General features: G+C 36.6%; 1 protein-coding gene across 1 annotated transcript in view; it reads right to left on the reverse strand.

The window, feature by feature from the left end:
- Positions 1 to 14,808, reverse strand: part of LOC121378417 (zinc finger protein ubi-d4-like) — a 35,614-nt gene extending 20,806 nt beyond the window's left edge. Inside the window, exons 1-6 of the mRNA XM_041506581.1 lie at positions 14,772 to 14,808; positions 7,703 to 7,866; positions 5,750 to 5,872; positions 4,934 to 4,981; positions 3,064 to 3,260; positions 1,419 to 1,506 (exon numbers count right to left, since the gene is read on the reverse strand). Coding sequence (XP_041362515.1) covers positions 1,419 to 1,506; positions 3,064 to 3,260; positions 4,934 to 4,981; positions 5,750 to 5,872; positions 7,703 to 7,865 — 619 coding nt within the window. The 5' untranslated portion in view covers position 7,866; positions 14,772 to 14,808. The remainder of the gene's footprint in view (positions 1 to 1,418; positions 1,507 to 3,063; positions 3,261 to 4,933; positions 4,982 to 5,749; positions 5,873 to 7,702; positions 7,867 to 14,771) is intronic.
- Positions 14,809 to 17,592: the final 2,784 nt, after the last annotated feature.

Here is a 17,592-nt window from a genome sequence, read left to right on the forward strand (position 1 = left end):
GCAGGTGAATTTTTTATCATGACCAGTAAAAATTTTATCCACTGGTCAGTATGGGAAGTCATTTGTATTTAAATTCTAGAACCCCTGATATACATAGAGAAGTAGGGCTAATGAATATTCAATCATGGATAATTAATTTTTTAAATCACCAATCCCATGGTTAGTAGATTTTTTTAAAATTCTAGAAGACCTGGGGTTTACTTTTAGATAAATAGATAGATAACAGATAATACATATTACAATCAGTAATTCAGTAATATGTATTATCTGTTTGTGCTTAGTCTAATACTTTTATACTTCTTTTTCAAATTATTGTTTTGACATTATGCAAATATTTAATAATAATAATAAACATTATTTTAAAATCTATCTTAAAATATCTCCTTCTATAAGTGTACATGACACCCACATGTATTCCATAATGCATCTAAAAACAACTGGAAATTTAAAAAAACATTACTGGGGAGCATGCCCCCAAACTCCCCTAGCATTTTCGCACTCTTTGGGGGCTCAGTTAACGTCAAACTATTTTGCCAACCCTCTGAACAAAAATCCTGGGGGAAACACTGCTACACCACTAAACAGGCCTCTGAAAACTGATGATAGGACGGACTATAGGCTAAAATTAATTCAGCTGGTTTAGGAAAGTTTATAAAAACACATCTTTCATCATCGGCCTGTCTGGGTATATGGTGTTCCATTAACAACAGCGTTTTTCGTAAACCATCTTTTTAACGGTGTGAAAAACAAAAACCACATGATTTCTCGTATACCTCCTATGATTAAAAACCCAGTTCTCTGCCCGACTTCCGTGTTACTAGTATGACGCCATAGACTCAATAAGCTAAAAATAGACAACTGGTGGATCCCTATTGTACAATAGTTCAAAACATGTTTTCTCTTTTCATGAATACACAACCTAACTTCTTATTTATGACACTTTCCCCCTAGTCAGGTGTCAGGTTGTGTTTGAACAGAACTATTAATACATCCTTTTCCCTAAAGATTTGGCAAGGCAGGGTAGAATAAATACTTTTGGGGCATTTTTACCATTTTGAGGACACTTTTTTCATTAAAGACAAAAGATCAATAAAAATAAAAATAAATGTAATTAATATGCCTGCTTTAATAAATAAATGAATGGCAAAATATATATCAGGGCTATCTTATTAATTAATAATCCATTTTCTGAGTGTTTTTGTAAAGGCAATTTTATAATTAATTATTGAAAAAGGCTTGTTTAATCTCTGGGCTGCATGGTGCCGATTAAGGCAAGATGGCACTAGACTATTGAGGTATGGTGCCCCACCATGCTAAAAGAAGCTAGAGAAAACACTATAATAACTGTGAATGATCCCTTAGCAGTATTAACAGTTAGTGAATTACACATAATACCAAAATGATTTTCATCTACTTACATTCGCACACGTATGGTTTCTCCTTTTCGTCAATAATACTGTCTTTGTCAACATCCTGTTTCTTCTTCCTGCCTCGACCAGGACCAGGCTGTGGGTGATATTGTTTACTTCATTAAATACACATAAACACAAAATCTGCATACAGTTCAGCAAACAAACAAGTTTACTAACAGTGTCTCATCTGCAAAGGAATCAAACAGTATTGCCAAAGAGTTAAATATCAATGCACAATATGGTAATATCTTAACCTTCGGACTACTGCAGGCAAGATATTCCACCTGACGTCATGCCAGTCAACATACTGTACACTGTATATAGTGCATTCCCCAATTCATATTTCCCACCGTTTTGCAAACAATACTCACTGGAAACGTTTTTTCTTAACAGGAAACAGTTTAGTTTACAACATGCTAGCTTTTGTTTGTTGTTTTTCAGTAAAGTGGTTTTCGGCAAGTATTTTCGCTTGACAACAATGGTGGCATGTCGCGGTAATTTTCAGGGATCGATAGCTAATTGTGACAGCTAATTTGATAATAAATTTGATAATTTTACCAACAATGAAAATTAACAAAAATTGCAATATGAATTGTAGTTTTTTTTTTTCTTCTTCAAAACTCTGGTCAGAAAACCACTGTTATCAGGAATAATGGACATAAATACTGGACAGCTGGCCACAAATGCCCAAGTAAATGCAACTTTTCCATATTTTTTTTGCCTAATGTTAATCACCATTAACTGATATAAAATATCATAAAAATTACAAAAACCTACGAAAATAATACTTACCGATTCATATATGAACTTTATTTTATGTATTTATAAAACATTTAAGTGAATATATATCAGTAAAAATTATAAACTTGTACCCACTCAACGTGGTTTTTGTCAAAATTTAATCCAGTAGTCTGAAGGTTAAATGGCTATCCATAACCTAAGATAGGGGAGCAATTAATCAGTCCCCTCTATTTTTTTATATATTATTTTCCACAGGGATGTCTGGGAAAGGAATGAATGAACGAATGAATCATGAATGTGACCTAATGCATGAGTAGCAGCTGTGCTCGCTTGAGATGCAATGGGTCATAGAAATGGCTATCCTCAATACTTGGGTGTTTCACTATTCGAACTGGTGTAAAAAAAACCCAAAAACATTTGTTCTGTTTAACGACACCACTAGAGCACATTGATTAATTAATCATCGGCTATTGGATTCAAACATTTAGTAATTATGACTCGTAGTCATCAGAGGAAACCTGCTACATTTTTTCTAATGCAGCAAGGGATTTCTTATATGCACTTTCCCACAGACAGGAAAGCACATACCACGTCGAACTGGTGAACATCAGTCTATATATTCCTTTCCTTTCTTTACACCGTGTATTACTACTAACAGCCACTGATTAACAAATGTGTTGGAATACGGTTTAAAAGTTTTAAATATGTTATAATATGACAAAACCTTTCATTCCTAATCCACTCACGATAAACATCCAACTTCAAAACAGTGCATGGTGATGGGTTTTTTTCTGTGAAAATGATAAATAAAAATTATTTTCCAAGGCTATTTTCTGGGGGGTTTTCCTGTGAAAATGATAAATAAAAATTATTTTCCAAGGCTATTTTCCAAGGTAACACTCCGACCCACCTTCCTCTTCTTCTTCTTAATGGTGTCTTCGAAGTCACTGATGTCCGACTGGTCGTCCGCCATCTCCCCCGCGTCTGGCTGGTCATCGAACATCCCGAAACTATCGTACCACGTGTCCTGAGACTCCCCTTGCGCATCGTCGTCATCATCTCCAGGACGATGAGCGGGATTCTCCACTGCACTTATCTGATGCATATCTGAGAGAAATGAGAAAAAACAATGACAACAAATGAGTGTTGTGTTAAAATAGTTGTAACATCTGCAAAGAATCTGATGGATACATCAAATTATATTATAATCTAGCTCGATATTTCATGTTAAAAACAATATATATATATATATTTATTTGATCTTCGGAAATGCAACTTGTTCATTGTAAAAACAGATAACGTAACAGCATATATACAATATCAAAAGGAACATGTATGAATTGTAACTTCAAATAAAGAATCTGAAGATAAATCTAAAGTTACCAATATGTATGCTCATAAAAAGTGTACACACACACAAAAACAAAAAGAGTGCACAGAAAGGAAACAGAAAAATAAAATAATATCTGTTAAAAACTTAGATGTATAAGATTCTCCATTTTACCAACTCAATAAAAACCATTAGAAACCGAACAAATGTTCTCAACCAATATTGGTATGTTAATGTATAGATCATACTAACGGATTGTATGTAAATCATAATTTGTGATCAGTAAATTTCACTGTATTTGGATGTTTAGTCAAACCAATTTAATTCTCAAGACATGAAATCCTAATGAGATGTTAATGTAATTAAAATGGTGACAGTAAGAATTTAAGCACAATAAGAAACATGATGAACATAATTAGAAACATTTCATTTCGGTATCACTTATTACAGTAAGTGAAGTTGCTTGAGAAAATCGTGATAACCATACATGTATTGCAAACACTTGATTTTGAACGGTGTATAGGTTAAAGGAAAACACCAAGACATAACCAATATGAAACCTGACCTATCAATCACGACTTGAGTAATAAACATGAATAATACAATTGCTATCATTGATTTCAAATGACATTTGCTTGTAAAACACTCTCAATTAGCACTGTCAATTAAGTCAACTGTTCATATTTATAATAATTTACATTTTTCTAAGGAACAAAATGCTTTTTCAGCATAGCAAATAGAAATTAAAAAGTGGATAAGAACAACCATGACACAACCCAAATCCATCAATAAATGGGAACAGTGGGCAGTAAACTGATCTTGAAATTCCCTAACTATTCACAAACATCCCTAAAATCCAGTTGGAATTTATTTTCAGATTTCGAAAGCCAACAGGAGTCCTGTTTGTCAACAAAACAACTGAGAGATTAATTAATTGTACATGCATCCAGGAAAGGAAATGTTTTATTTAACGACACGTTCAACACATTTTATTTACAGTTATATGGCATCAGACATATGGTTAAGAATCGCACAGATATTGAGAGAGAAAACCTGCTGTCGCCACTTCATGGGCTACTCTTTTCGATTAGCAGAAAGGGATCTTTTATATGCACTATCCCACAGACAGGATAGTACATACCACGGCCTTTGATACACCAGTTGTGGAGCACTGGCTGGAATGAGAAATAGCCCAATGGGTCCACTGACAAGGATGGATCCTAGACCGACCGCGTACCAAGTGAATGCTTTACCACTGGGCTATGTTCTGCCACCACATGCATCCAGGATGTTTCCTGACTGTAATTTACTTTGAATACTGTCTAAAGCCAGTGTGAGTTCTCCGTGACAATGAAACAACAAGACATTATTACAGGCACATTCGTCCACCACCAGACAAAGTTGTGAAGCAACGACACAAGCAAAACAAAAGAGAACGGGTCAACTTTACCAGGTGGACGCCTCCGACGTAGAGAAACCGTAAATTCCGGGATTTGATCTGAAAGGACAAATGAGTATTCGAACCACCCCAAGTACAACGTATATATTTTCACGTTCAACACTGCATGTACAAAATTAAAAGACACATGTATGTAGGGCTAGTAATGTAACTAGTATGAAATCAGAACAAGAAAGGTAACACTTTTAACAATAAATACTGAGTATTGAAAAGAAAAATAATGGATAATTTGTACATCCAGGGGAGGTGGGTTCAAAGGCAGACCCAGGAAATATTTTAGGGAGGGGACCAAGGGCCACATGGACCAACTCCATAAAAAGGGCAATTCAATGAAAATTGTAAACAAATGTTCACATAAGGAGCACTATGTTTTAGGGGGAGAAGACAGCCCCGCCCAGTCCCCTCCCTAGGATTCACCACTGGGGTTGTTATTCTGTCCATAGACATAAAGGTGAAAATTAATATACAACAAATTGAAAATTAATAATAAAAAAATGAAAAAATTATACTAAATAAACTGAAAAATAATGTTTAATATACTAAAAAATAATATGCAACAACTACCAGTAAAGAACCAAGTCTCTAATAAATACTAAATGTATTACTAATAAATTACTTGTAAAATATTCCTGTGGATAGTCAGGGCGTACCATACAGGGTCACTTTTGTTTTGAACTCTAGTTTTCTAAATAGCCCACAACCAGCTTCAAATTCAAGTACCATGTTGTGCTATAAGAAAAACTAAAACTAAACTAAGACTGAGGTTTGAAACCTGTGACAGAAACAAAGGTACATATATATATATACCTGCTTCTGTTTCTACGGCTGCGGCCTGAGCCAATTTGAGATCAGAGGTAAAAAAGGACCGCTTCTTCTTCTTCCAGCGCTTTGCTGGATACGAGTAGATCTGGCCACACATATGGCCATCTCCTGGAAATAAAGAAATATAATAAACATACAGAAAGAAGAAAATAAACATTTTGCAAAAACAGTATACTGATTTAATATAGAGTGAAAGCCATCAAAACAAGACCTTCAGTAAATCGCAATTCCCTCAAAAACCTGATGTTTTTCAAGGTTCCTTTTTAATTGTTTTTTTAATTTTTATTATTAGTACAGAAGAGAACCTCTCTAAACCGGATACCCCTAAAATCAGACTTTTTACTTGGTCTTGTGGAAGGAAAGAAATGTTTTTATTTAACGATGCACTCAACACATTTTATTTACGGTTATATGGCGTCGGACATATGGTTAAGGACAACACAGATATTAAGAGAGGAAACCCGCTGTCGCCACTTCACAGGCTAATCTTTTCGATTAGCAGAAAGGGATCTTTTATATGCACTATCCCACAGACAGAATAGTAGATATGACGGCCTTTGATACACCAGTTGTAGAGCACTGGCTGGAATGAGAAATAACCCAATGGGCCCACCGACAGGGATCGATTCTAGACCTACCATGCAATACAACTGACTCTTGAAGTCACAAATATAAGCTAACAATATTTTAAACATTTAAAATGCTGATCAGAAAATCAGGACAGCTTTATAGGGTCTTGAAAAGTGGGGAGAGGCTGTTGTGAGCCTTTCATCAAAGCACAAGAATAATATCAATTTTAGGGTGGAAATTAAGATGTTCACAAAATGATTAAACTAGAAATATACTGTTTGACCTCCAAGTAGTTGATTTGTTTATATAACACAGGGGCATATACAAGACTTTGTAATGGGGGTGGGTGGGGTAGGTGCGTACACAGAATTCTAAAAAAAGATAGCAAATTTGAGTTTTTCAAAGGCAAATGAGCCGAGATCAATGCAACCAATCACCAGTAATAGCTTCTATAAACTGAACTTGTAATCCGTTATATCTGCAGGGTGGTTATGGGAATATTGAAAACTTGTGTTAATATTGTGGATGATAATTTAAAAAAAAAAAAAAAAAAAAAAAAAAAAGAGAACATTTCAACGCAGACCAGTGGTAAAGCGTTTTCTTGATGTGTGGTCGGCTTGGGATCGATACCCATCGGGCTATTTCTCGTTCCAGCCAGTGCATCAAAGCCGTGGTATGTGCTATCCTGTCTGTGGGATGGTGCATATAAAAGATCCCTTGCTACTAATGGAAAAATGTAGTGGGTTTCCTCTCTATGACCGGCCTCGGTGGCGTCGTGGCAGGCCATTGGTCTACAGGCTGGTAGGTACTGAGTTCGGATCCCAGTCGAGGCATGGGGTTTTTAATCCAGATACCGACTCCAAACCCTGAGTGAGTGCTCCGCAAGGCTCAATGGGTAGGTGTAAACCACTTGCACCGACCAGTGATCCATAACTGGTTCAACAAAGGCCATGGTTTGTGCTATCCTGCCTATGGGAAGTGCAAATAAAAGATCCCTTGCTGCTAATCGGAAGAGTAGCCCATGAAGTGGCGACAGCAGGTTTCCTCTCAAAATCTGTGTGGTCCTTAACCATATATCTGACGCCATATAACCATAAATAAAATGTGTTGAGTGCGTCGTTAAATAAAACATTTCTTTCTTTCCTCTCTATGACTGTGTCATAATGACCATATGTTTGACATCCAATAGCCAATGATTAAATTTAAAAAATCAATGTGCTCTAGTGGTGTCGTTAAACAAAACAAACTTCTTTCTTCTTCTTTAAAACGCGAGCGGGGGTCAATGGACCCCTGTGACTCCCTTCTTGATCTGCCAATATAGCATAGCAGAATAGCAAGTTAACCCAAGTCGTAGTCAGCAAACCCCACCTGGCTGCCTGTGTGTATACGGCTGGTACAGAGTGCTGTGGATCTGGGCAATGCCAGTCTGCGAATCCAGGAACGGCAACCGCAGCTTGCGCTCTATAGACAGACGTGTGTTGAAACTTGCAGTTTGTTCAATCGCTTCTTTGTACAACTGGGCACTTCCCATACTGGAAAAGAGAACAGTTCAGTGAACAACACTAGACATGTACAATCTGAATTACAGATGGGCAGTATAATCCGGTATACCAAAATATAAATTTTGAACAATACGGATCGCAATATTATTTTAGTTTACTGGTATATTGCGCTTATATATTGTGTACGTGTTTTAGTGTTCATGTATTATATTTTCAAACAAAAACTACCAGTTTTAAGAAATGAAACAATTGTTCAGAATGAATCTTGATTGACTGGTGTATCATTTTATTAAGTTATACAAAATGAACATGAAATTAATGAACTTTATAAATTAAAAATAATTGGGAATTGGTTTTCGCAATATATCTATATGGCAATACCAATCTCTAATTTGAATTTTCTTTTAAAAAGTGACATTAAACAATATGGCAGTCAGTGATCACAAACGTACATGTATTTAACCAGATAATTGTAGTTTGTTTCATAATTTTAGTTTATTATTATTGTTCTTCTAGAAAAACACACCAAACTTACCCCCAAGTGGGGGTTAACAAGATTTTTTGAGGGGAAAACTGGTAATGTGTTGGGGGCAAATTGACATATGGGGGGTGGGGGGTAGCAAACAATCTTCAGAGTGAAACAGGCATTCAATGCAATCACCAGTAATAATTCCTTTGAACTGAACTTGTAATCTGCAGAGCTGCCAACCCCTAGCCACAAGTGAGAGTAACATCCATGACAAGCTGAGGGTAGCAAATGATATTTGAGCATAGCATGGCCAAATATCATAAACAATAGCAAACGAAAACACCAAATAACTACTAGTCTTAGAAACTGCAAAAGACAGGGTCATGCTATTTTTAGCATAGATAATGCTTGTCATCGGTTAAGGAATACAGACATACCCGAAATATAACGAATGTTGTCAAATAAGTTGGGCGATTTGAACAGGATTATCAATGACCAGATTAAAAAAAAAAACCCCTCAAAATTAACTGTTGTGCGATGATGTGATCAATACTAAATTTGAATGCTTATATTCTTATTTCAAGTTAAAACTAAAATTACTCTATTCCTAACTGGCATATGTTCACATGCAATTTTCTATATTCATGGCATGCAAGCGTAACCTAACTAAACAACAGTTCTTTGAAGGTTTTATAGTACGCGACACTGGTGTCGGCCTACAGTAAAACTACATGTCTGTTATTGAATACATCTTGCTATAACTGTTTTACAATGGTTCTTAATCCGCAAATTATACTTTTATATTTATAGTTTATATAAAAGAAAAAGCCACAGAAATGAAGAATTCAGTTTTTAGTTACTGTATTCCAAGATTATGTCCAATTTTTAGTATAATTGCCAGAAATTGCTAGCTTTTCAACTGTACTCTGTAGACCCATAATTTGTGATAAAGATGAAACGCATACGTTTGGCAAATAAAACACAATTCATTAGTAGAAACTTTAGCCAAATACACTAATCATCCAGTTATATTTATCTGATGCAAAAGTTACTACTGGTTTTCATTAGCGTATCATACTGGATTTTTTTCAACTGAGCGTAGCAATTTGGGCATGAGCATAGCAAACGTTGACTAAGCATAACAAACTACGCCCAAAGCGTAGCAATTGGCAGCTCTGAATCTGTTATATATCTGCAGATCTACAGGGTGGTCATGGCAATACTGGAAAGTCATGAAAAATGGAATTTTATCAGATTCCAGACCAAGAAATTCATGGAATTTTGAGTTTTCATAGTCATCGATACACATTTCTTTGGGTAATAATTACATGTATTTGGGGGTTTTCTTGCCATTTAAAATGAATCAGGAAATGGGCCATTCACATCCAGCATTTATAGAATTTCCAAAAAATTCACTATCCATAGGATTTATAAGCAGTTTTTAAAATTGACTTCATGTGGTTAAAAATCCACTAGCCCTACTTGTGTGTGTACATTGGAATTAAGAGTAGTTAAATATTTACTAGCCTAGTGGTAAAAAGTCCTAGCTTACGGTGTTTGGCTACCATATTTTAGAAGCTGTACTCATTAAAAGATTGTACTACCGTATATCACTGTGTATTAGCAGACTTTTCAAGCCTCAAAATACCATCATAAGAAGAGAGATCGGCTAATACACGGAGTCAACAGGGCTTCTAGAATTTTATAAAATCCACTAGCCATGAGATCAGTGATTAAAAGAATTTACTAGCCATGATTAAAAATTCACTAGCCCTACTTTACTTTAATACAATTTTATTAAAGGGACACGCCCTAGTTGTTAACCATTACGCCGTTATTTTTCGCTATTAAACCCATTTTTTCACAAATAAAATTGCACTTTACTTACCGTTTATTATTTAGAATATACATTTCCATTCACCTGAAGTGTTTTTTGGTAATCCTGTTGTTTGTAATACCACAAAATGCATTTTTCTTATTTCATAAAATGCCACGGGCCTCTGAGAAAAAACTGTTGAGCAGACAAGGTCTAATCTATTTTTAGAGGGGATATTCCAATTTCAATGTCACAGACGTTGGTATACCACGTGACCGTTATCATTTTGGTTCGGTTTGTTTTCTCGTGCACGGTTCGCGCAATCAACATCCGATTTGTTGTTGTTCATTTGTAAGATTTTTCTTCACAGTTCGTGAACATTTTCAGAAACAATAAAGTTCAGACAAGTAAGTATCTCAATACAAAACGTTACAAACCCTTAAAACCAATAATTTTGCTAAGTCTTACGATATCTGGAGAGGGGATACAACCAGGACAGAACAGTTGGAACATGTCCAGGAGAGGTGAAAGGAATGCACCCCCAAGTCTGTGCGCACTCTGTGAAATTTGTCGTGACGTAGACATTGTTGTGCTTCGAGCGACATCTACCGGTGACATCAGAATACTAACTTTCAAAATTATTTCAAGCAATTGGGACATGGGGATTCCCATGGTATTTATCGATATAAAACCTGCTTTTTCACTCCATTTGATAAAAACGTGATCTAAGTGTGTTACAGGTTTGTAGATTAACCAAATTATAATTTATTTTCGCTGGATGGAACTAGGGTGTGCGGCTTTAAATAATAGTCATAATCACAAATGTCACCTAAAATTGGGAGATATAGCTTAAAAACACTAACATTGGTGGGTTGGGGCAGGATATTCATATTTACAAAATAGACTTAACTGCAACATTAATGATTTGAAAAAAATAATAATTCAGTAGCTGATGGGCATGGCAATAGTAGTTATTTACTAGCCCAACAATGAATATAACTAGCCATGGGAGTGGGGCTACCATAATTTAGAAGCCCCGGTCAACAAAAAATGTCCACGAAAATATCAGCATGTACGGAAATACATGTACGATACTAACGAAAACGTGTTGATCAATATAGGCTTCAAAAACCTAACTGTTGTGTTATTTAGCCAGTAGTTTTAACAGCCTCTATTTAGTGTCCATTTGATTGTTTCATACACACAATAAAAGTTATATTTCATTTGACAAATGAAATCAAATTTTATTGTGTCAACAATTTCTGGCACAAGCCACTGACTAGTACCAGTATTTGGCGCCAAATGTGTCACATGATCGGAACGGTCATCAAGTCTTTTCATGACTGCTGATATTTTGTTCTCAATTGCAGATTTAATTGGTCACAACTGATGATTTTTACTTGCTGCCATTGATTATTCTGCAATTCCTAATAAATTATTAGAGATATTACCACTTATAAAAAGAACGGAAGAGGTAGATTCATCATCGCAATTATCCATTGTGTGTGTTAAATAATATTTACACAGCCGTATAAAAGTGAAACTACATTTATCAGCTAGTGATGTCCATGTGATCAATTCAATCGAGAAATAAAAGAACATAACAATGTTATCCCACATTAGGGGATTTTTTATTAATAAACCTTTATTCTTTTTCAGCCATCTTGAAATCTTTATTTAAATAGTATTTGTAATTATACTTTGTTCGGTTCACCAAAACAAATTCCTGTGATTGACTGTTGCAAGAGACCCGACATATCTCGACTGGAAAACTAAGATCTATATTTTGCTTGTTTCAGCTATATAAATGTTGAGTCGGCTACCATAATCTAGAAGCCCTGAAATTATACTAAAATTGCTATCAATTTAGTATTAAAAGGCTACTCATGAATGTTTTTAAACAGAGGTCCATTTACAATTTAAACAAGGAAGATTCAGAATTACTTTTTTGCATGTTTTGTTCCCCAACATATTGTCAGCAATTTTGCTCAGATCGGCCATATAACAGCTAATGACTGTGCATTCTAAAGATAAACGTCAGGATACGCTTGCACTTGATGTTTATCTTGATAAACTAAGGGCAAACTGACAATATGTTGCGGGCAAAACATGCCAAAAATTAATTCAGAACTGTCCCCATTTAAATTGTAAATATAAAAGTAGCATTTGGGTAGGACTTCCTTTGGCACTGTCACTAACCCTAACTATTATTATTATAAGTATTTATTATGTTCTTTATATGTGACAGTACCAAAGGAGTCCTTCTAGCTCTGTTAAAGGTCTACATTTATCAAAAACGTAATTCACTATTGTTTGGCATCTACGTATACTTTTTACAATATATATGAAGTATCAATAAAATAAATGTAAAAAAATGTACCCATTTTTAATATATTTGCAATAAAGTCACGCTTTTCCCCATTGCTTGCCAAAAAGTGATGACCGGCATATCATGAACGTGTGATTCGCAGCCTTCCGGTCATTTTACATGGAAGTAGAACACGTGAAAATGTTATTCTATTGCATTGAATTGTATGTTTGGAATATTATTTTCAAGATATCTTTCAAATGTGAAACATGGTAAACCATTGTTCGGTGTATGGATGTACAAAAGCTGCAGTTAAAGGCAAAAGAAATTTGTACATTTTTTCCGAAAGACAAACCGACATTGTTTGCACTGAAGCAGTTCTTAAACCGAACACATGAGTATTGGAAAGGACCGTCAAGATGGAATTCGATTTTGCAGTGACCACTTCACACCTAGGGATAAGACAATTATCTAAGATGGTCGATGGGAATGGCACCAAAACTTTTGTTAAAGAACTTGTCTGTTCCAAGCCTGCATCCCCCCTGTTCAGCCTATTTGCAGCCCGGAGACAAAAACAAAGCCCAAATCTTAGTGCCGAGGTGTACATTATTCATATATGGCACAAAGATACATCTCAACACGATGCATTTATATATGTTAAAAAAATAAATGTAGGAAAAAAAAAATTGGAAATTGTTTTTGCATTTTTCATGTTCGGGCTGTACATAATGATATCCCGAACATCGCCCGAAGACAAAAACAGATAGGCCTACTGAATGTTAATGCGATTTTTTTCTAAAAAATATTTTTCCTATATTTATTGTTTTAACATATATACAGCCAGACTTCGTTACGACCGTCGTTACTGCGACATTTACACCATCCGACCACAAATTGTCGGGAACAAACGTACATCATTGTTATTCTGTTCATTACAACGGAATTCACACATTCCGACACCGTTAGGAACAGACGTGTATCCGACGTCTGAAAACACCTCTTTACAACGACATTACATAATCACAGATACCACATAATCACAGATACCGTAGCAGTACACACACAACCACTTAAGATTCTTTGATCTCGTAGTGAGCCGACTGTGTCACATGCTGTCCGAGCTACCGATGTCTGCGAAATCTGTAGACATGTATTGCTTTTGCAAATAAGCATTTAGTTAACCAATTAAAGGATTAACTTCGAACAATAAAATCTTCTATTTTCATATTTTGTAAATGAAGCAGATACCAATCGTAGATGTCTGTAACCAAGTAATGATTAGACTGACGATGAATGCGCCTTGTTTAATATATTTAATGGTGTTTTTTAAAACATATTTAATGTATGTACGTGTATTTATTGTTTTGAATAATAATTGCAATACATTAATTATTTAAATGCTATCATCGTCGGTGTACTACGGTTCAAACTGATAGGGAAGTACCCCATACGGATTTTCTCCTTCTTCCTCTCCAATTGAGGTAGCATTAGAATAAATAGACAAAGAAAGAAAGAAGTGTTTTATTTAACGACGCACTCAACACATTTTATTTACGGTTATATGGCGTCAGACATATGGTTCAGGACCACACAGATTTTGAGAGGAAACCCGCTGTCGCCACCACATGGGCTACTCTTCCGATTAGCAGCAAACTCTTTCACATGTCTGCGCGAAACCTGGCCTCAGACCACAATTAATTTCGCTATATGTTTCTATATAGCCTTAGTGGCTATAACATTTTTATTAATATCAGCAGGCCCGTGAAGTTTTGTATGTACCTTTGCCTGCATGGGGGACACATACCCTGAAAAGGACAACCCCTGTTGTCCAGCTCTTTCTCCCAGCATATTGGTTTAAACAGACACACCCTCTAAACCAGGCCGGAGTACACCCATTTTACACAAAAAGCACTACTTTTGCATGGGCCGGAATTACCACAAACAAGTCTTCAATGTCAACAAGTTACACATGTTTACAAACTACATGCTATCCCCTATCACTTCAGTCAAACAGTTGCCACTTCATAGCTGTCTGCCATGAAATAATCACAGTCAAACAGCAGACTACTTGCGCGGTGAAACTTCCGGATTTTGGACAACCAAATGGGAAGATAACTGTAATCTGAGGCCACCTGCAAACGCGAACCTTGCAGCCATTTAAATTTTACATCTTCCATCTTGAAAAGTAAACAAAAGATGGGACCGCGTTACACAAAAATCTACGGGCAAAACACCGTTTTATATACGCCATTTCACCAGAGTTTAAACGTTCAATACATCTAGATTATTGAAATACGTATAAGCAAACATTAACAGGACTTAAGTCGGTCAAAAATGAATACCATTTCTTGAAAGTGTTTGTGTCGAGTACAGCCTCCATTGTATTATTCTTCGTTATCTGTTTTCCGTCCTTTGGTGCTGCGCACTCAAGTTAACAACCTTTTTCAAGCGACTGCCAGTCAAAAGGAAGAAGGAAATGTTTTATTTAACGACGCACTCAACACATTTTATTTACAGTTATATGGCGTCGGACATATGGTTAAGGACCAACACATATTGAGAGAGGAAACCCGCTGTCGGCACTTCATGGGCTACTCTTTTCGATTAGCAGCAAGGGATCTTTTATATGCACCATCCCACAGACAGGATAACACATACCACGGCCTTTGGTATACCAGGGCCTTTGGTATACCAGTCGTGGTGCACTGGCTGGAGCGAGAAATGCCAATCAAAAGGAGTTGACTATGTGCAGCTGCATCCATTTCTTTTCTCAAATTCTATTCCATGTGCCACATTTAGCCAACCGAATCTATTTAATTAAGGGCGGGACATAGCCCAGTGGTAAAGCGCTCGCTTGATGCGCGGTCGGTTTAGGATCGATCCCCGTCGGTGGCCCCATTGGGCTATTTTTCGTAAGATAAAATGACATTTTCAAGATTCTTCAGTTGTCTCTAAGAATTCAGTTTAACTACTGAAATATACCACTCTTCTATATATCAGAACCTCTTAATCTTCTTAGTAGTACTCCGTGCACATTCAGGTCCGTAGCCAACATTTCGAGTGGGAGGGCTCGACTAGGTATTTGCTGGGACCTTTTGTATATGAAGTTACCCGAGGGCGTAAAGCCCCGGAATTTTGTAGGGGGGGGGGGGGGGTCCATGCAGATGCATGCTCCCCCGGAAATTCTGAAATCTCTAAAAGCCTAAAACGCGTTTTCCTGGCATCTGAAACTTTTTTTTTTTTTTTTTTTTAAACAAAGATTTTCGACTATTTTGTTGATTAGGCCTATATTATTATTTTACTTTTTAAGATAATGTAATTTGGCACACAACAGGAGTTAAGGGTACTGGCCCGAGGTACATCTATATGTTAAAGATTTTCGCCAATTGTTTATTATAACCTTAGTAACAGGAAACTGAAAAGGTACGTGTACATCAGAACTATGATCAGTTTCTTTAATAATGAACATATTTATAAAACAAGAAACGCGTTACTTTCTTAAAATTTGTACCATCACGAATCACCGGCAACACAGGCAGCCCCTGTTAAGAGTAAAGGTGTAGTCCTCAAACGTTTTCAGCAAAATGTATTGCTTAAGGTATTGCATCCCATTTAATTTTTGTCACCGATGCGTCATATATCACCTACATAAAGCAACTACATATTGGCCGTAAAACGTTTCGAAATACTTGGAAATAACCGGCATGATCCAATGAGGAGTACAGAGAGGACATTACTCTGATAGATTTTGAGTTTTCTTCTTCGGGAGTACACTGTCGATCTCCATTACTATTGTAGCTTTGGAAAGGCTGACCTGGCCTTTCCTAATCGTGTTTTGATATCTTGTCCTGTACCTCCTTCTAGACTGATGATACTGCCAAGATAAATGAACTTGTTCACATATTCGAGTCGGTGGTTGTTGATCTCGATTTGTTGTTGTGTCAGGTCGCTGTTTGTTGTTTGTTTTCCTCTATACCGGTTCTCGTGTGTGAGATGTTATGGCAAGATCATCTGCATAAATGAGGTCTTCGATCGAAGAGCAAAGAGTCCACCTGATCCCATTGTTTTGTTGGTTGATCATGGTTTTTGTAGTCCAGTCGATGGCTAGTGTGAAGAGAAATGATGACATGACACATCCTTGTCTGACGCCGGATTTCACGTTGAACGTGGTTGTTGAATTTCCAACACTGCAGGAAACGTTTTTCATATTTTATAAACGCACGCGCGTCTGAGAAGTAGCTGTTATTGATTAAGTTCTAGTCTATTTTTTTAAAGGATATTTTCCAGATTTAACATTCACAGACTCTTGTTTCACTCTGTGGTAACCAGGGCCGTAGCTAGGATTTTTTATTTGGGGGGGGGGGGGGGCAACTGAGTAGTTAATAGTCTAAAACTCCTTAAAGAGTTCAGAAGAGAATTTTCTTTAAGTTTCTATAATGCTTTCCGGATTTTTCGAGGGGGGGGGATAGCCCCCCCCTTGCCCCCCCCCCCGCTAGCTACGGCCCTGGTAACTTTATCCAAGTGTGTTACAGGTTTGTAGATTAACTAAGCTTAGTGTCCATTTTTACGAGTTGAAACTAGGGTCTGCACCTTTAAATAAAAATACATTAAACAAATACATTATTGATAAACAATTTATGTCATTACAAAGGCAAGGAGGAGGCAGACATAACTCAAGTGAATGATAAACGGTAGGCCTATATATTATGTTGGTAACTAACTTGAACATGTTACAAAAGCGCCCAAATTCCTTCATTAAAAAAAAGAAAAAAAAGAAATGTTTTATTTAACGACGCACTCAAAACATTTTATTTACGGTTATATGGCGTCAAATATATGGTCAAGGACCACACAGATTTTGAGAGGAAACCCGCTGTCGCCACTTCATGGGCTACTCCTTCCGATTAGCAGCAAGGGATCTTTTATTTGCGCTTCCCACAGGCAGGATAGCACAAACCATGGCCTTTGTTGAACCAGTTATGGATCACTGGTCGGTGCAAGTGGTTTACACCTACCCATTGAGCCTTGCGGAGCACTCACTCAGGGTTTGGAGTCGGTATCTGGATTAAAAATCCCATGCCTCGACTGGGATCCGAACCCAGTACCCACCAGCCTGTTGACCGATGGCCTAACCACAACGCCACCGAGGCCGGTCCTTCATTA

Source organism: Gigantopelta aegis, chromosome 8, assembly GCF_016097555.1.
Source record: "Gigantopelta aegis isolate Gae_Host chromosome 8, Gae_host_genome, whole genome shotgun sequence".
Taxonomy (NCBI): domain Eukaryota; kingdom Metazoa; phylum Mollusca; class Gastropoda; order Neomphalida; family Peltospiridae; genus Gigantopelta; species Gigantopelta aegis.